Source organism: Ursus maritimus, unplaced genomic scaffold (genome assembly GCF_017311325.1).
Source record: "Ursus maritimus isolate PB19 unplaced genomic scaffold, ASM1731132v1 scaffold_4, whole genome shotgun sequence".
NCBI classification, from domain to species: Eukaryota; Metazoa; Chordata; class Mammalia; order Carnivora; family Ursidae; genus Ursus; species Ursus maritimus.
The window spans coordinates 67,243,235-67,264,049 of NW_024426552.1; the positions used below are offsets into that span (position 1 = coordinate 67,243,235).

General features: G+C 47.9%; 1 protein-coding gene across 1 annotated transcript in view; it reads right to left on the reverse strand.

The window, feature by feature from the left end:
- HEG1 (heart development protein with EGF like domains 1) overlaps nt 1–20,815 on the reverse strand; it is an 80,973-nt gene that overhangs the window by 8,140 nt on the left and 52,018 nt on the right. The window contains 5 exon segments of the mRNA XM_040621727.1: nt 10,063–10,100; nt 10,230–10,272; nt 15,462–15,596; nt 19,820–19,980; nt 20,228–20,286. Of these exon segments, the coding sequence (XP_040477661.1) occupies nt 10,063–10,100; nt 10,230–10,272; nt 15,462–15,596; nt 19,820–19,980; nt 20,228–20,286 (436 nt within the window).

Sequence of the window (20,815 nt, forward strand, 5' to 3'; positions counted from 1 at the left end):
GGGGGGGGGGGGCGCAGCACACAGACACACACACACACACACACACACACACACACACACAGCTTCTGCTTTGTCCTCAGCTTGCCTTCTGTTCCTTCATCAGAACCATGCTCTCTAGGTATTCAGGTAAAGTCACAGTAATGCTGACAGCAAGCAGACTGTGTGATAAAAGTAAACAGAAGCTGTCCAACCATTTACGTATCATTTATTTAAATAAATAGCACAGAAACCTGATTATCTGGAAAAACCATCGGTATTAAGACATACATGAAACAAAGCCAAACCATGGAATAAGGTAATTCTGTCCTTCACCTCCTGACACACGTATTCAAGCTTCACTTTTAACAAAATCTCTTGCATCTGTGGACGTTTCCTCATCCCCAGCAACACCACCCTAAACCGCCATCAACTGTTGACCGGCAATGCAACCACCTCCCAGCTCACCTTCCTGTGCCCGGTCTTGCCCACTCCTTTAAAAAAACAAGTCTGATCATGCCATTTCTCTGCTTTAAAATCCTACACTGGCTTCCCTTGTTCCTAACGAAAGACTGAAGTCTACTCCTGCTTATTCCTCCACACCAAGTTCAAATTTTCCCACTTTCAGCAAAACAAGCAGGTGCTCATTTTAGAAGTGACCCTTGCAAGTGGCCACAGCTGCGGCAGAGTCCTCTTTGGAACAAGCAGGTTTGTTTTTTTAAGATTTATTTATTTATTATTTGAGAGAGAGAGAGTTTGTACAAGTGTGGGGAGGGGCAGAGGGAGGGAAGGAAGGAAGCAGACTCCCCCCTGGGTGGGGAGCCAGATGGGGGGCTGGATCCCAGATCAGGACCTGAGCTGAAATCAAGAGTTGGATGCTTAACCGAGTGAGCCACCCCAGGTGCCCCTGGAACATGAAGTTTGGTCTAAGGAGAGGCAGATGGAGTAGACCAGGGCTTCTCAAACTCTCAAACTATCCGCGGCCAAGAACCGGTCCTGAAAGCCAGAAGATCTCACACACATGAGAATAAATAGCCAGGAAGGGATCTACTGAAATGTCCACAGAAGTTAGCACTGCCTTGGGAAATCATGGCTAACTTCTACTTTCTTTTTTGTGCTTTCCTATACTTCCCAACTGTTATTCATATGCTTACATGCACACACACACACACACTCACAATCTCCTTTCAACCTAGAAATTGTGTATGTATACATATACAAACAACATAGACATATAATTTATACACATACATATATAATTTTTTAGAGTATGGTTGATGCTCTTTGGCAGTTAGGTCTTATTACTGGGAACTTGTAATCAGCTTATGGACAAGATAACCCAGATTTTTTTTTTCTCATACCTGTTATCAAGTCAGTTCATGAACTACAACTGATCTTTCGAACTTAAGACTGACTCTGAATTTATTATGAGGCCACATAATGGTCACAGGTGCATGGGATTTAGGGGTGCCTGGGTGGCTCAGTTGGTTAAGCATCTGCCTTCAGCTCAGGTCATGGTTCTGGAGTCCTGGGATCCAGCCCTGCGTGGGGCTCCCTGCTCAGTGGGGAGCCTGCTTCTCCCTCTCCCTCTCTCTCTCTCTGTGTCAAATAGATAAATAAAATCTTTAAGAAAAAAAAACAAACAAGTGCATGGGATTTGAATCGACGTCAACTATAACATTTACACTTTTGTGGGTGCTCTGAATGTTTATTTATGAGGGTGAGACAGAAGGCAGGGAATGTTGTCTTAGGCTTGTCCATCCTATCCTTTCTTGTTTGAAGAGATTCTCCAGAATGATGAACTTGGAATTCTTAGTCTCACGTTCTCTTTGACATTTGTTGGTATTTCACAGTCTTTATCTTTTCTTTATTCTTTTTGTGGTTTGGTCATAGGTTGCTACTGCTGCCACTGCTGTGGGGAGCCCATTGTGGGCCTTGGTCTTTCCTATAAGCGACATCTGTCCTTGCTTATATGCTCATTTGGGATGGAAGCTACTAGCAGACTGTCTACTTAGCCAGCCCCTCCCTGGGAACATTCACCCCATTGTGTGCAGGTTATGGTGGAGGCGGTTATAGTCGGTCATGCTTGTATGCGTAGCACCAACCCTGGCTACAGCTAACTGGTCTGGGAGTAAACACATGATCCAAACTGCATCAGTCAGTTCCTTCCCAGGAATCTCAATTTGGTAAAGAGAAAGGGAAAATGAGAGAGAGAGAGAGAGAGAGCACAAGAGACTTCTCTTTCAAAATGGCTGAACCAGTGACACACACTCGAAGCTCTCTGGTGAGTCTATTTTCAGTCACATTGTCTGGGAACGGGGGAAAGCCTGTACACAGACACATACAGCAAAGAGCGAAGATGAGAGATGAAGATGGAGTCATGTTAATGTATACCCTAAAAAGTAGGCTCCCAAACTCCAGCTGCTGTGGTTCCCCACAATTCCCAGATTCTTATTCTTCCTGATGCGGGAATTCCATGACACACCCCAGGAGCCTTCCCATAAACGGTCTTTTCTTGCTTAAGCTAGCGAGGCTTATTTACTCCAGAAGAACCTTAGCCAACTGTGATACTGTGATTTATGATAAGAACTATATATCTGGTCTTGTCCCCCTTCCTGGCAAAGAGCTCTTAAAACCTTGTAATTTCCTAAGTGAAGAGAACAGAAAGGTGTGTCTTTTGTTATATTAATGAGGGGACTTTTGGAAAGCACCCAAGGCGTGGTGTTGCGGGGAGGGGGGCTGGCTGCCTAGGGAACTACCCTGTGATTAGAGGGCTGGAACTTTCAGTTCCTACCCCCGACCTCTGGATCTCTGGATAGGGGAGAGGGGCTGGAGGTTGAGTTCACCAATGGCCAATGACCTACTCAATTGTGCCTATGTAATGAAGCCTCCATAAAAAACCCAAAAGGACAAAGTTCGCAGAGCTTCCAGGTGGGTGAACATGCAGAGAGCTGGGGAGAGTGGCTCGCTGGGGGCTCTGTACCCTTTCCCCAGGCCTTGCCCTATGTGCCTCTTCCATCTGCTGTTCATCGTGCGTCACATCCTTTATAATAAACCAGTAGTCTAGGGAGTAAATGATTTACTTTCAGTTCTGTGAGCCGCTGTAGCAGATTAATTCAACCCAAGCTGGGTATTGTCGGAACCACTGATCTATAGCCGGTTGGTCAGAAGCACAGGTAACAGGCACCTGGATTTGCCGTTGGCATATGATGAGGAAGGGAGACAGTCTTATGGGACTGAGCCCTTAACCTGTGGGATCTGACACTATCTCCAGATATCAGAAGTGTCAGAAGTGAGTTAATTGCTTGGTGGCGTGGAAAAAACACAAATCAGAAATGGTGTCAGAATTGAACCAACCAATACACCTTGTTTTAAAACCCTTGAACCCATTACAGACCCTTCTAGGTGGTTATTATTACTTTTTAAGTAGGCTCCGCGCCCAGCGTGAAGCCCAGCTTGGGCCTTGAACTCACCACCCTGAGATCAAGACATGAGCTGAGATGGAGAGTCAAATGCTTAACTTACTAAGCCACCCAGGTGCCCCTCATTAGTTTTATTTTAAAATTCATTCAGTTCTCCCCATATACCCCCTCACTGAGCTCATTAGTAATGCACAGTTAAAATTTTGCCTTTTAAATCTTTCCATTCCTCTTGCATCAGCTTTCCTTTAGAATCTCTGTTCACAGCATTTTTTCCTTCTCTGTGCCTTTTGAAATGTGTCTTTCTCACATCTACAGGCTGTATGTGGCCATGCCCAAGAGCAGACACAGAGCAGGATTCCCCTCTCCCAAGCCCTGCTTCCTTTCCGTTCTGACATTGATTGAGGTCAGTCAAGACTGCATGAGATGCTGGCTGCAAGGTGAATGAAATTTCCAGCTGACTTCTGGACAATTATCCTTTTTTTTTCCTAAGCAGTTTAGTGCTGTCATCCGGGACGTCTGTGATGGGAGACTGACTCCTGCCAACACACAGCATTCCCACTGGTGTGAATCTTTTTGAAGCCCAGTGTACCAATAGATTGAACACACTTCAAAGATACTTCATACACCTGCCACCAGACGGTGGGTTGGGTGGGAAGACAATGTAGAAAATCTTTAAGGTGAATGTTCTAGTTTCATTGGAAGCCAAGGAAGAGGACCATACATGGGGAAAACAGGCTCTAAGTCCTTTCAGGTCAGCCTAGGAGGCTGGCGGGGAAGGGATCTCTGCTGAGGGAAATACAGGACCTTTGAACGGAAAGAATGCCCTACAAAAAGGCACGTTGTGAACATAAGAGAGGGATGGGCAAAAATGTCTGCAGCTAAAGATAATCTAGGAAAATTAGGTGAGTTCTGTAATCACAAAGTGACAAGAACCACAAAACAGAAAAATGGCGTGGAGGATGGGAATACAAAAACAGACATTAAAAAGGCAGCAAGAGAGGAATGGCATATCTGCAGAGTAGAATTCCGTAGTTATCGAAAGTGACTGTATAAAATTAGGTAAATGAAAATATTGCACAGATTTACTAGGTTTAAAAGCAGGTTACAAAACAGTACATTCTGTTAGAAAAATATACATATATACTTCTGGAAAGATATACAATACCAGTGCTTCTCAGGCTTCAATATGTGTACAAATCTGCATATTGATCAAATCAAGGGCTCTGGTTAAAATTTAGATGCTGATTCTGTAGGTCTGGAGTGGAGGAGAAGCTGGTGCTGCTGGTGATTGACCAACTCAAACTGGTCAAGTAACTGGGAACTTAGTGGCCAGGGTAGATGCCACGGTATTAACCGTGCTGTTTAATGGGTGAGGAGACGGTTTACTACAGTTTCCTTCTTCCCTCAACTGATAACCTATGTCTAATTAACTTGAGTTTAAAAATGAAAATTAATGCATGTGTTATTTTATATGATGAGACAACCACATTAATTTATTTTAAAGAGAGAAAAGAGGGGAAGGAGATTGAGATGCCACAGGAGGTGCAAGGGGAGCCAGAGAAAACCCAGGCGAAGGAGGGGATGCGTGCCTGAGAAGGCGTGGCACGGGAAGCGCGGGGCACCTCTGCTGTCTGTAAGAGAAGCCTGAGGACAGTACAAGCGGCAGGAGGCAGACTTGCTTGGATCTGTGGTATAAACAGACATATGTGACACAGAAAGAAAATAAAAAGGAGCGCAGGGACAGGTGCAGACATGAGCTGGAGGGTAGGTGCCGGGGGCGTAGGTGGCTGGCCCTGCCAGGTGCCTACAGGAGTCTAGCTGGGCCCGAGTGAGCTCCGAGACTAAGGAGCTTGGGGGAAGGCTTGTCCTGACCCCTCCAGCTTGAAGGAACAAGGAGTGGAACCTGCACACAACTAGAAAGCTAATGGAAACTTGTAGAAAGGCAGGCCATAGGTTATGCCTAAACCCAAAATATAGGGGAGCTGCATTACTCCTGGGAATGTAAGGGTGAGGGCCTCTCAAGACTGCGACTAAACAAAACTTGGCTCTCCATCTCACTGGGCTTGGGTAGGGCCTGTGCCCCAAGAAGTCTGCACAGAGAAGAAGCATTTCTTGCCTGCCAAGGATCCAGCCTAAGCTGTAGCCCCAAGAAGGCACTCACTGTCTTTGGTGGTGACAACAGAAGTAACAGTGGTGGGTGGTCAGAGCCCTGTTATTGGACACAAAACACTGAGTGACAAGCCACAGATCTCACAAGGTGCCATCACCACAGAGGGGGTGAAATTCAGGTGTTTCCCATTCCTTAACCAACACTGAGGGCTCACCTGAGATCTCAGACAAGGGGTAGGGTGGCAGGTGCTATTTCTTATCAGTCACCATTCATTGCTTTGCAACACTAAAGCAGATGCCAAAATCCCACAGTGATATCCACACACCATCAAGGAGTTAACCAAAGTCACCAACACAAGGTGGCTGGGACAGAGCCATCCAGACAGAAGCCTGCCCTCTGCTGGACATAACGATGACAACTTGGATGAAAGGGGAAGGAAAAGAAGTCTCAGGATCAGAGAGAAATCCTGGCTACGGCCAAGACCCCACAAACATAAGGGGGGGGGGGTTACACAGGAACTTACAGAAGAGTCAGTGGATGTAGGGGTATATCATCGCCAGACATATATAGTATTTAATGAACTCTGAGAAAAACCACTAAATGCCCCTTAGAACAATGCCCTGCAGCTCACTCCCCTTTCCCTCAACCCTTTATGGGGCTTTCCCCTAGATCCGTTCTCCCTTCTTGGATCACTCTTCGATTCACGAGAAATCGAAGCCTTTTCTGGTAAAGCCTATTTAGAGAGTTGTTCAACCAAAGGAGGTTTGAAATACTGGCTCAATGCGAGGCCCGTCAGGACCAGGAGACGCCGGGAGGACTTGGCAGATGGCGTCTCCTACCTCTTGCTCTCTGGTTCAATCCCAGAGCCGGCCACATCTCCACACTCCTCACCTGTTTCCCTCGCTCTCTCTCTGCCATCAGAAGGGGTGTTTTATTCTATTTCTTGAACGTGATACAACTCTGCTGTACCTTGAGCCCTCCTCCATCCCTCCCTCAAATTATTCTTTTTTTTCAAAGATTTTATTTATTTGAGAGAGAGAGGAGCACTGACACAAGCAGGGGGAGCAGGAGAGGGCGAAGCAGGCTCCCCACTGAGCAGGGACCCTGATGTGGGGCTCAATCCCAGGACCATGAGATCATGACCTGAGCTGAAAGCAGAAGCTTCACTGACTGAGCCACCCAGGCGCCCCCTCCTCAAATTATTCTTAAGCCATCTTCTGTGACATTATCTAAGCCTCTCTGTTTCTATTACTTAAAATGTCTCAGAATCAGGTTCACAGGCTTGCGGTGCAATCGCTACCCCTTAGCTCTCAAACCACTCTTCTAAAAAACTAGACCATTTAGTTGTAGTATTCTAGCATTTGGTGAACAGGTCTCAAGTAGCTTAAATGTTGTGCCTGACTAATCAGCTTCCTCTTTCTACACTGAAAGTTCTAGGCTTTCTTCTAATTTTGTGTGCAGGCTACTCCATTCTGTGATCAGTTTAAGCATGCTCTATGGCTCAGTTCCGGTTTAAAGTGAGGAGTGAGATTCACATTAGAAAGTGAACAAGGTTATTCCATATCCCAGGCAGCCCTTTTGTAAAGCACAGATACCTTCCTGAATACAAGCATTAAGATCCTAAACCCAGGGGCACCTGGGTGGCACAGCGGTTAAGCATCTGCCTTCAGCTCAGGGCGTGATCCCGGCGTTCTGGGATCGAGCCCCACATCAGGCTCTTCCGCTATGAGCCTGCTTCTTCCTCTCCCACTCCCCCTGCTTGTGTTCCCTCTCTCGCTGGCTGTCTCTCTCTCTGTCAGATAAATAAAATCTGAAAAAAAAAAAAGATCCTAAACCCAGCTGAAAAGCTTGTCTAGTGATTTTTAGAAAAGGACATACATTGCTATCCATACTGTTTTACATAAGCCAAATCTCAAAAAAAAAAAAAAAACAAAAAAAAACCCTGAAGCCTCCAGTTATGGGATGAATAAGTCACAGGAATAAAAGGTCCGGCGTAGGGAGCAGAGTCCATGGTACTGTAATAGTGCTGTATGGTGACAGATGGTGAGCACAGCAAAGTGTAGACACTTGTCCAATGATTATGTCATACACGTGAAACTAATGTAACATTGTGTCAACTGTACTTCAATTAAAAACAACAGCAACTAAAGCCTTTTTTTTTTTTCTGAAGATCTAATTGGCTTTATTAAGTGTTTCATGAGTCAGGCAGAGTTCCATCCAGCAAGCAGAAAGGAGCTCCTGAAGCCTACCTTTCCAAGCACTGATATTAAAAAATAATTTTGACTACTTTTTAATTTTTAAAAAGCCTAACGTATAACTTCCTCTTCTTATTAAAGCAAGTACACCTGTGATACTGTGATATGATAAGAAGTATCTATTTGGTCTTCACTCCTGGTTCTTAACAGCTCCTAAAACCGTCGGAATTTCTAAGCGAAAAGGGTGAGAGTTACATCTTTTGTTATTCATAAGAGGCCTCTTTCAAGCACACCTCAGTTAATGCTAATGAAGTAACTCGCGGAGGACGGGGCTGGTTGCAGCGGAACGGACCAGAGGGTTGGAACTTTCAGCCCCACCTCCAACCTCCAATGGCCAAAGACCGAGTTCATCAATCGATCCCATGTAAAGGAACCCCCTAAAAATCCTAAACAATGAAGTTCAGAGAAATTCTGGGCTGGTGAACACACAAAGGTGCGGGGGAGGTGATGTACGCGGGGGGAGGTGATGTACCCGGGATAGCATGGAGGCTCGGAGCCACGGCCCCCATCCCTGCCCATGCACCTGGTCCATTTGGCTGTTCCTGAGTTGTAAACTTTGTAATCAACTGGTAACATTAAGTAAGCTTCTTACACATGTGAGTCAACTGTACTGTAGCTGTAAGTTCTGTAAGCTGTTCTAGCAAATTACTGAACCTGTGGAGGGGGTCATGGGAACCTCTGATTTATAGCTGGCTGGTCAGAAGTACCAGAGGCCTAGACTTGGGACCGTCTGAAGTAGGGGCAGTCCTGGGACACAGAGACCTTAACGTCTGGTGTCTGGCACTCACTCTGGAAAATGTCAGAGTCATTTGTTGTGAGGAAACATCCCCCCCAACCCCCCACACTTAGTGTTAGAAGCTTCGTGAGTAGAAACCGGTTCACAACAGCATGGAACACCATTTGGTGTGTGATGACTCGGGTCTATCATGATGAATATCTCTGCTTAAGTGCTTTTATGGTACCAAGGTGTCCTCAGGGATTACTAAAAATAAGATAGTGTTGTCCACCACGCCATGGCCTCACCTGACTACTTAAAAAATAATAATAATAATTCTGTGAGCTCCTCCCTCTGTTCTATACAACTCTAAACATATCTGCTTTTAGAAGTGTTTCCGCAGTCTTTCTCCTAGGCTGTCCACTTGCTAGTCCGTAGTCAGGATAAAGCCAATGTCCCAAATGACCAGTAATCCTAGATGGATATGTAATTCCAAGTCTCTAGACTCTGGCCTCAAAGTGGTTCCATGCTGGGCACACGACATAGCTTTATGCCAGTTAAGTATTAAATTTTTTTACTCTATTATTTTATTTTATATTATTTTTATTTATGTTCAAAGACAGTGCCATAATGAAACTTACCAACAAGAAAGCTTTACGAGCAAAGAAAATACCAGTGAAGACATAAACTGTCAGGGATACTCTTGGGGAACAGGCACTGGGCACTTCTACACGTGTTAAATAAGGTCACGTGTAAGGCACACTCATCTATCGAATGAGGGTCTAAGCTATCCTAAAATAGAGTGCTGAATGTTATTATTCCTATTATATCCTAGATCCCAGAATTTCTTTCATTAATTTCTCAGCTCTGGAGATCAGAAAACGTCAGTGAAAGTGATCTGAAATGAGTCACAACTGTTTTTCTCAAGGAACTGAATCCACCCTCCATCCTGCAGCCCTGACCTGGTTTTCTCCGTCAGCTGCTATCCTGCTCTGGGACTCTTGTGGCTTCCACAATGGATACTGATTAGAGTCTAAAGTCTCAGGTGGCCATCAAATACCCCAACAGCTTGGTCCCCATGTACTCTGCCAAACTGATCCTCCTCTCAGCCTTCCTCTCCTTCTGTCCTCAGCCACACCACACACACCATCCCTGGAACAGCACCGGCCCAGGCTGGCCCGAGACCTTTAAGTTGTTCCTCTGCCTGGATTCCTTCTCCTCCACACCTGTCACTCAAAATCTTCCAAAACCTCCAATTCCATCCCCTCCAAGAGGTGCTCAAAAGGCTCTTCTATTCTCCCAGGCCTGCTCCCTCGCTCCCTGCCTCCCACCTCCCCCCACCTCCTAATTCTGTATGTTAATACTCCACAGTCAGGGCTGTTTAGGAATGGGCTCATTTCCTCTGCCAGACATGGAAGCCCTGGAGGGTGCTCTGCTTTCCCCATACCTCCCAGCATGGGAGCTGAGAAGTGATGGGAAAGGGAGAAGATGCAAGCCTTGTGCACGGAAACCATGCCAGCCCTCCGTCCCACCCCACTCTGCCCCACCACGCCCCCATGAAACTCGAGATCTTTGCATACTCACGGTTTCCACAGTTGAGACCACCAAGCCCAAATGGGCAACTGCAAGTCAACAAAGAAAAAGGAGAATTAGTTTCAAAAATCAAAAGAAACAACTGAGGCAATCTACCCAAGTAACTTCTAGATAAGGTTTGTAACGAATTCATCAGAATAAATGAGCATGGGGCTTACCTCATACAGGTTTCATTCTCGAGCCTATATCCATCTTCACATGCTGAAAGAGAAAAAGGAAAATCCATGAATATGTCCCTTGACCTCCCTTGGCCCAAAATGACAGTTATTAGATACCAGCCACCTTAAAGTCCTCAAGAATATTCTAGAACCAGAAGCCTGTAAATAGCTTTAGAATTACCTATAACCTGCCAGCTCAACTCTTAATTTTTTTTAGAAGATTTTATTTATTTATTTGAGAGACAGAGAAGAGAGAGAGCGTGCGGGCACACACACAACCAGGGGGAGGGGCAATGGGAGAGGGAGAAGCAGACTCCCTGCTGAGCAGGGAACCTGTTGCGGACCTTAATCCCAGGACCTGAGCTGAAGGCAGACACTTAAGGGACTGAGCCACCCAGGTGTCCAGCTCAACTCTCAACTCTTAATTTTATCACAAAATTCTCTTAACCTTTTAGTGGCTCTCAGTTTTCTATCTATCTATCTATCTATCTATCTATCTATCTATCTAAAAGGATCATGATAGCAATAATAATATCTACCTTATAGTTTTTTGGAGGCAATTATGTAAAATAAGGCATGTAAACGGCTTAGCACAGTGCCTGGAACATAGTTAGCACCAAATAAATGATTATAGTTATAATTATTACCTAACAAATGCAATTCTCTTTGGAAGTTCTCCGTGGCCCCTGTGCAACATACTTCCATATACACAAAGACAAATGCTTTATCTTTAATGTAAGTGAAACCTTTCACGTGGTGTTAGCCCCATCGGCCCCTTCCAAGAGGAAGCAGAAGTTGTGACATCCTCTGGGACATGGTCCCAGTGGGTACCTCAGTTTTCGTAGGAGAACGGTCACCCCATCTGTAGCCTGTGCAGGGGATTCCGGACATATCTAGGTGACCGCTAATCAGCCCAGGACCCAAGAAGGGAACACGGAAACTGTGGTGGTGCTGCTGATGGACCGAGGGGCTGTGGCCCGGCCGTCCCGGTGGGTCAGCAGTTCCTGATTTTATCCGAGCACGGAACACTTTCAACACCACAATAAGCTGACAGAACAGCATGAGCTATAACGCGTGCCTGGATGCAAGCAGACAATAAAAAATGGCCTCATCGTCAAATTCATTGCTGCAAGTTGTAGAAATTTGATTCATGAATAATGTACGATGCACACTGCATGAAAGATCACAGATAAGCGAAGGCACACAGCGTAGAGCAGTGATCCCCGGACAGACAGCACACATGCTAATGGGGGTGTGGGCGTCAGCAGCACGCACAGCTCGGGGGGCGCACCCCTGTGGGCTGGGACAGGAGCTCTCCTACACGGTCCGCTTCCTCTGCTACGGATTAGTGCGGGATACTATCAACTGATGCAGACGTGCTCGATGCCGTTCTTCCTTCTGTGTTTAACGTCACATGCCACATTTCTCTAGCATCTATTTTGTTGTCAGAGATTACTGACAGACACTGGAGTTGACTGGAACAGCTCAGAGAACACTGCTCTCGAGAGTCTGCAATGCCCTTACGGCATACCATTGGCCCTGGGAACGGGGCCCGCACGGTTCTGGCTCCAGCTCCAGCTCTGCAGAAGCACTTTTCCGGAGCCACAGCCTCGTGCATGAAGGGTGATTCTAAGCAGCAGCGCTGGGGAAGTCCCTGGTACTTTCTGCAGGAGGCCATGGGCCTCCTGCCACAATACCACTCAGTAACCTCTCAGTGAGGACGCCCCAGAGAAATTTCTCTTGGGCTCTGGGTCCTAAGAAGATGGGGATGCTTCTGAACAACTGTACTTTATTTTACGGACCCTGGCTCTTGTTAAAATCATATTTCTTTCTTTGCCTCAGTATCCAGGAAGCTCAGAACTGGAGAGAGCGGTCTACGTTTAGCAAACATGCGGGACCCGATAGCCTACCTTTCTGCATTTTTTGCAATAAGGTAGGGCAAAATCATATCTGACTTAGGGAAGAAGGAACAAGGCCCCCTTTGATGTCTTCGAGTCCGCAGCTGGCCTTACTCAGGCAGGGCTTCTCTGAGGAGCGAGCTGAGCACTCCTGCTTCCCTGGGTGTGGAAAGCACCATGCCCAGGCTGTCCTCACGCTACAGCGGTTTGTGGGAGTCGGGGAGCCTCCCCTGGGTGCCCCCACGGCTCTGTCTGCAGGCTGCATCGCAGGGACCGTTGGCATCCCCATGACTCATCCCCATCCGTCTCAGCACCGAGGTAGGCTGATGTCACACCAGTCTGTTCTATTCTGAACACTTCTTCCTGGAAATGTTTTTACATCGGATCGACCCACCCAACCCTCATCTGCTGGGTGGGACCCTGTGGCTATCATCCTGCCAGGCGGAATGTCCATCTGTTGTCCTGCCTGCAAGCCGATGGGCTCGGCTCTTTTTACTTGGCTTCAGAAGGGGCCTGACTTCCCGGCGTAACAATACTTCTTTACTTCAAATGGGCTCATTCAGTCATTCATCAAAGACAGCGTGCGGCCATGGGCCTGGTGCTGTCCTCGGGGTCTTGGGCGGAAAGCTCGTCAGAGGCTCCAGTACACCTTGGGCCCCAGCTCCTCTTCTCCACACGCTGGAAGACTCTGACCTGTGGGGCACTGAAGACAAGATGCGTGTAGCGACAGCCGGTGTTTGTGCCCAGATTGGGCTTCTGCTAGTGACATGGGACACAAGCCAATGCCAGTCTTCTGGCCTTTTGATAACGTAAGTGGTGGAGTCTTCAAGACTCTCTTGTTCCCAAGACCTGCCACTCTTGTCCTATCGTATTTGCTGCCTATCATCCATTTGTTAATTTGACAGACATCTGTTAAAGCCCACAATGTGCTAAGCATATTCGAGACTCAGGTCTGGCTTTCAAGGCATTTGCGGCCTGGTGAGAGAAAGAGGCCTGCATGACGGAAGGAAGCTAAGACACCTGTGGGAAGGACACCTACTTTACTTTTATATGATGCTTTGCAAGTCTGGTGAAGACACTGTGAAGCCCTTTTATGTGAAACACTAATAAGCGCATATATGTGTACAACAGAGAATATAGGCTTGCTAACACACAGCTTTAGAAAACATACCCACATACCTCTATCCCCCATTTAGACTGAGGACTGACCTCAGATTTGAGGTGTCCAAAAGGGGACTTATTTTAAATACCCCTGTGCTCCAGCACCGATGGCCAGAAGATGTCACTGCAACCCATCAGGACCCAGCCAACAGGGCTGCCCGAGAAGCTGCCGATTCCTTCATCAGAGGCCTGATGGCCATGGATGAAAGTCTAAATAGCAAGGATACTGCAGAAATGAGGCTTTGCAGGGCCTTGCCAACAAGCCTGAGAGCTGACCAAGGTATCCTGACGCTGCATCTTGGGCCCTTAGTTGATCAACATAAGGTTGCCGGAGGCTGTGTCCTAGCATTTGGGAAGTCTTGGACAGTCCTGCTATCACTAATGATGGTCTGTAGGCGAGACAAGTAAGAACTCACTGATCTGGAAACACAGGCAAGTGGCGAGGGCCCCCTGGAAGCAGGGGTGGCAGGGCTGTTCTCGAGGCTGTCGGAGACTCCAGAGACTGGGCATACTGGGGCCACCACTCCCATGGGCCCCAATTCTATCCACCTTGCCTTCCGTCCTACCAGCTCTCCAGCACCCCAGCACATGGATTTAGTAGAGGTCACCTTCCTACATGAAGTGGGGCTCAGTGCCCCAGTCCCCAAGAAGAGCAAAGAACACTTTGCATTAAACCAGGTAAGATGGAACTAGGAAGCATCATCTTCTTTGCATCAAAGGAGCCGACGGACATGTGCTGATCAACGTTGTAACGTGTGCTGATAAACGTCATGCCTCTGGACTGCCACCAGCACACAGGGTCAGCCTCCCCTTCAGAGCCCAGTGCAGGGCTGGCGTGCGGAGCAGAGGGTGTGCATTTTCAAAGCCACTGTGTATAAATCTGAGTCAGAGGGTCTGAAGCTCAGGACAACCGCACTGCCCTGAGGTGTATTTTTATCCTCCCTGATGGAGCCAGTCCTCTACTGGGAGGTCCTGGTAGAAAGAAGTGGCATGTCACCTTTCCCCGGCATGGGACTTTCAGTCAGAGTCCAGTAAGTACATCTGTCCCCAGCAGGTGCTGGCCAAGCAGGAAGCCCGTGACGTAGACATTCCAATGTGCCACAGTGTTGCAAGCCACACGATGGCCTGTGTATTGCTGGTTTTTCTGGGGATTAGAGATTCCAGCAGTCTTTTGTAAGTCAGGGACACGGTGCTCTGGACTTGAATTAATTTTACGTTAAAGCAGTATTCTGGCCGTGCATTCACGGAGCACCCTTTATTTCAAACTGAATGAATTTAAGTCTTACCTAAAAGGTTAGCAGAATTAGGTTTCTGCCCTCACACCCTTCATGAAACCTTTAAACCTGGAACTCACTAATTCAGCCCCATCCTGGGTGAAAACAAGATGCTGATGCTTACAAAGCACCTCCGTGTACACGGCCTTCCTCAGTTCCTGGAATATGCAAAGAAGCACCACTATACCCATTTCACAGAAGAGGAAACTGAGGCTCAGCAAAGCAAAGTGGCTGGCCCAGGAAGATACATGATCCTCTGACTTTCCTGAGCCTCAGCAGAACTTTGTCCATAAGGCCACAGCTGCCTCTAAAAGGGATGGGCCTGACTCCGCGCTCAGGTTTCCATTTTCAAAGATTAGCAGACAGGGCGCCTGGGTGACGCAGTCCTTAAGCGTCTGCCTTCGGCTCAGGGCGTGATCCCGGCGTTCTGGGATCGAGTCCCACATCAGGCTCCTCCGCTAGGAGCCTGCTTCTTCCTCTCCCACTCCCCCTGCTTGTGTTCCCTCTCTCGCTGGCTGTCTCTCTCTGTCAAATAAATAAATAAAATCTTAAAAAAAAAAAAAAAAAACAACCAGATTAGCAGACAATAGAATCAAGCTTTGGGAATTAAAACAATAATTTTCCTAAGTTCCTCTAAGTGAAAAAAAAAAGGTCACTGCCATAGGCATTCCCATTCTGTCTTCTTTTCCTCTGAAAGTGATGGGCTAGACCAGTGCGCACCAGTCAGAGATAATGCCACTGTTCTACAGAGATAGCATATCCGATCCTGCTGTGGGCAGCAGACAAGAACAAGTTACCCCCAGTTTGGAACAGTCACACCCTGAGCAGAGAGCTTGGGGCAGAGAAAAACATCTTCCCTGTGCGGGGGATCGGCTGCAGCCCCTAGAACTTCCTGGTACCTCGGCAGGAGTGGTCCATCTTGTTGAACTGGAAGTAACCCGACTTGCACTGGCACAGGGCAACCCCGTCCAGGTCGGTGCACACGGAGGTCTCCTTGTCACATTCCGGAGTCTTCCGCTTGCACAAGCTGCCCGCTAGAATGGAAAAACAAGACAGTGACACAAAACCAAACCTCCTCCGCTTCAAACCCGAAGATGCATGAACTTTCTATTTAAAGAGGCTCTGAGAACAGTTTCCAAAAAGCCTGCCTAGTGTAAGACTCCTTTCAGAGGCCCCCTCGGAGACCCCTCTACCATTCCTTCCCTGTGTCAGTGCCCAGGCCCCTGGACCCAAGCACGCTGTGGGACAGGAACCCAGACAGAAGACACAGCGCGCTCACCAAGACTCCAGCATCCCCGGCAACCGCGGCCCTCCAGGCGGTGCTGTCTGCCGTAGCTTCAGGCTAAAGGACTGTGGCGCGCAGCCGCACAAAGCTGGGACACGTCACCACGCCCCGCTTAGGAAGCTGTGAGGCTGTGAGGCTCTGACCTGTCTCCTCTGGGTCTGCTCTGTGTCACTCCCAAGGCAGGGTAGCCTGCCGCCCGCGGATGGACGCCGAGGGTCGGCGTGGCAGATGATCTGCTGCCTCAGCACGATGTTCTTTAATTACGTTTCCTGGCTGTCTCCCCGCTACATGGGTGGCTTCTTGGGGGCTTCTTCATCTCGGGGGCTTCATCACCTAGCCCAGAGATGGTCACACACAGCGCTCGGGACATGTGCGCTGCAGGTGCTGTCGGGCCATCGGTCACCAGGCCGTCACCACGGGAGGCAGGCGTGGGCAGAGGGGTGTCTCTTTGAGGCTTGCTACTTCCTTCCCTTTAGGGCCTTACTTTCTACATGTAAATCTACTTGGCTTGTCCAGCTCTGGGCACGTGGGCCATGCTCATGTCATGGGAGACAAAGAAGTATTTCCTTATCATCAAAAAGCATTCATTGTGGGCATGGGGCCCTCTCTGAGGCTGCATACAGTAGACCCTCTCTGTATGTACACACGAGACCTAACGAGGGTACGCTTACTAAGGCAGGCCCGACAAAAAGACGCATGTAAACCGGCAACCAACTGGAAAGCCAACAGTAACGTCTTTACAGCTGGGGAAAGGGGAAGGCAACGCTGAGATCTGCTCTTGCTGCCGGGAGGTTAAGAGCAAGTTCGCAACCGGGAGAGGCCACCGAAGGGCAACGTGTGTACATGGTGCAGGGAGGCATGGCCCCCCTCTCCCACCTTAAGGAAGACACCAACATATTCAAAAACCAGGTATCAGCTCTTATCATGGCACAGCTGCCCCCACCATGGGGACGTGAGCTGACACCCACACAGCTCCCTGCATCTGCCTCCTTTTCTGAGTCCTGAGAGCTTGGGACCCGCTGGATGGCCTGGTCACAGGGAGGTAAGTTTAGGACACAGCTCTGGTTTTCAACACTGCATTTCCTGTCTTTATCATTGGAAGCTGGCATGCTAAAGCAGAACTCTATTTGTGTGTGTGATAGAATTTCCTTTGTTTATTGTGAAAAGTTTGTATTTAAGAGCGAAAAATAAAAAAATGGAAAATCTCACCAGGCTAACTGCAAAGCTGGCACTACAGAGGTACCAACCCCCCACCGTCCCTCCTCTAAACATTTTGAAGGCTTGGCCAGTCCTCAAGCCTTACTATAAAGAAATACTTCTGGGGCAAAAGGCTGGCGCTGGCCTTGTCCAGCAGCCAGTCTGAGTTGCCTGGCCTGATTAGATATCTTCTGGAAGCCAATGTCACATTTTCCTTCCATCCTGCCCACTAATCCAGCCTGCTGGCAAATACTACTTGCCCTGCCGAAGCAACCTTTCCCTGCACAGAAGCAAGGACTGTTCGCCTTGCCTCTGCAACAGAGAAGTTGCTATCCTAAAAATCCTTAGAGAACATTCTGTCATAAACCCATCAAATGCAACCATGTGTAATCCCATTTGCATTTGAAGCCTGGCAATGTGGCTGTTCCACACGCACAACCCCCGTGGTCGTTCCTGGGCATCACATCTGCCACACAGACAACGAGAACGTCTGCAAATCCAAAGCTGACACTCTCCTTGGGGGGTTTCCAAAGACTCTAAAGCTCTGGAGGCATGAGAGCTGCTGTCCTTTGGAAGGTGAGGAAGTGGAGAGTCCAGAGTAGCCCAGCACTGCCCATAGGCTGGAAACACCCAGATGTCAGAACATGACAGCTCCTGCTTATCAAAGTGACCTCCCTCGCACTCAGAAAGGTGAGCAAGACACCGAGCTGGGTATGGAGAAGAACCTGGAGAAGAACTGGGAGGGAAAACAGAGAAGTGAGCCTGTTTTCAGCCAAGATGCATGGCTGTCTTTGTTTTCAAGGGCTCTGAAAGGGGAGGCACAGAATGGGGACCAGCACGTGAGGGGGGCAGGGGAGATGAGCAATCTCTGTCCCTTCCTTCCTTTCAATTTTGCTCTGAACCTAACACTGCTCTGAGAAGATAAAGAAAGAAAAATCTTAAAAAACAAAACAAAGAATGGGACTTCAGCAAGGAAGCAAGGAAGCTGGGGGTTTCCCCACAGGCCACATCCAAGCAGTAGAAAGAATGGGGTCGCACAGTGGGCATGGCTACTTCCAAGCAGGATCTCACAAATCCAAGTATGTGGCCACTTGATTTGCAAGATGTGAAATGCATTTACTAGGGACATAAAAGTAACTTGGTATAATGTTGACTGCATAGGATGTACTCTCTAAGTACTTATTGAATTGGAAGGTCCCCTTCCTACTCACTGGGGAGGAAAAACTGGGACCTTTGAATCACTGGCAAGAGAAACAAAGTAAAATCAAAGAGCTCTTGCCTCAACGTTGAGAGCACAGTATAACGGGGCATAAACTTTTTAGTTAATTCCCCAGTGATGCTAAATGACAGCTACTTCAGTTCCAGAAGTTTAGCTCCTTTTTGTCCCCCAAATGAATAGTTTGTCTTACCAGGGGCTAAAGCTACGGTGTCTATGCTAGGGACATGGTCAACCCCCAGCTCCCAGGCTCTGCTGTGCACAGGCCGTGAGGAGAGCCCTCTGGATCAGCACTCAGAAAGCCCTGAGCCACTGAGAATGTCCTGGATCTTCCAGTAGATACAGCAGCAACCCTGCTCCCTGCAACTTCCATCGGTGTCTGGACACCTGACGAGGAAGCTCACAGATTCTGCGTCCTTCGCTAGTCCTGACTGTGCCGCACGATTTGCTAACTGGAGCCCACTTTGCTCACTGACGAGATAGCAGCNNNNATAAGCCCCCTTGGTGAGCAAGCACTTTTTTTCTAGCAAAGTTTTCCCCTCCCAGAGGCAAAACTTCTTTTCCAAGATCCAAACCTGCCTTCTGAACTTGTCTGTAATCCTTTTTTTATCTGCTTCATACATAGATGTAGTGCAGAAGCTTTGAGAAAACAGATAAAGCATAAACAAGAAAAGGGAAAACAGCACAAATGGCACCGTGAGTAGCATCTGGCCTACACTGTTCTAGTCTTGTTTCTGTGCATCGGTAATTCGCAAAACAACACACAAGATGGGTAATACTGCCCATGTTTGCTTGTTTGTTTTTTTACTTAGTGGAATATCATTATGAGGATTTGGGGTATTAATAAGCATGTATATGCTGCGTGTGACTTTGTCTCCCCAGAGAGAGCTGGAACTCTTCAAGGTCAAGAAGAATGATTTCATTACATCAGCTCCTGTATTACTTTTTTTTTTTTTAAAGATTTATTTATTTGACAGAGAGAGAGAGAGCCAGCGAGAGAGGGAACACAAGCAGGGGGAGCGGGAGAGGAAGAAGCAGGCTCCTAGTGGAGGAGCCTGATGTGGGGCTCGATCCCATAACACCAGGATCACGCCCTGAGCCGAAGGCAGACGCTTAACGACTGAGCCGCCCAGGCGCCCCTCAGCTCCTGTATTCCTTCCCACACCAACGAAGTCCAGGAGAAACAGGAGAGGCAGCATGCCGAAGACCATGTGACTTTAAGGCCGTGTGCGTGTGTGCACGCACGTGTGGACAAATGTACACACATGAAGGCCTTTCGCTTGACACACATTTTTCTTTTTCTTTTTTCTTTTTTTTTTAAAATAGGCTCCACACCCAGCATGGAGCCCAACACAGGGCTTGAACTCATGCCCCCGAGATCAAGACCTGAGCTGAGATCAAGAGTCAGACGCTCAACGGACTGAGCCACCCAAGTGCCCCTCGCTCAACACCTGTTTCAAACACAGACTGGCTCTGTGACCAACAGGTTGAGCCTCAGCCCCAAGTGCCTCTGCTCCTAACCGTATGGGCAGGGTCCTCCCAGAGGGCCACTCTCTTACCTTTAAAGATCCGCCTCTGAGATCCCAAGAGCTGGCAGACCTCAGCAGAGGACCTACAGGAGTTGACACATTTCGGCATCCCGTCGGCCAGGTCAAACAGCGTCACGTTGGAGGCCAAGGAGAAGGTGGTTTGCAGTGACATGACCACTGTGTTGGACTCCCTATTGGCAAAGTGTGTGGGTTTTTAATTGTCCTAAAATGACATGTGGGCCCCAGGGCTTTTGGAAACTGAATGCATCTCCATTCTCCAGGAAGGGAATGGGAGAGCATGGAGGTCCAAGGATGTTGGCCCCAGGTCACTCTGTGGCTTGGTCAAAACAGGGCCCACTTTCTTTGCTGTCACCTATGTTACAATAGCATCCCCTCTGTATAGACTGGTTCACAAGTGAGTGTCATCCTGGTACTTACCTAGAAGCACGAACTGTGGATCGGGTATAACCAGGTAATGTTGAAAAACACATATTTAACTGAAAGGAAGAACAGGTTCGTCGTTAACTGTGAGTTAGATAAAAGCCTTAGACCTAGAACCAATTTCCTATTTTCAGGGTAAAACAGGCATTTTCCAGCCATCAGGTTATCAGCAGGCAGCTTTACAGAGCAGTGGGGTCCTTTCTTTGTTCCCTTCTTAAATGCCTCCCTGCTCTTGTTCTGTTGTTCCCTGAGTACAAAGGGAGAGAGGCAGATAGTAAATCAGTGGGGAAAATCTTGGCAGGAAATGATGTTCAGAACAGCACCCTTGGATGCAAAACATCTTCAAAGGAACAGATCTCTTCTAAGACCCAGGGTTTCAAAAAACTCAGAGGCAACTGTTTATTTGGACTTTGCAGAGTGAACAAGGCTCACTGAAAGGGCTTCAGCTACCCCAGGTCTGGCAGGCCCGACACAGACCCCTCATAATCTACAGTCAGTTGACCTAGCTCAAAGATAGGTCCTCTTCAAAAAGGCTCTCCATGGGAAATCATTTTACGTGGGTCAAGAGCCCCTTTGTTGAGAGCA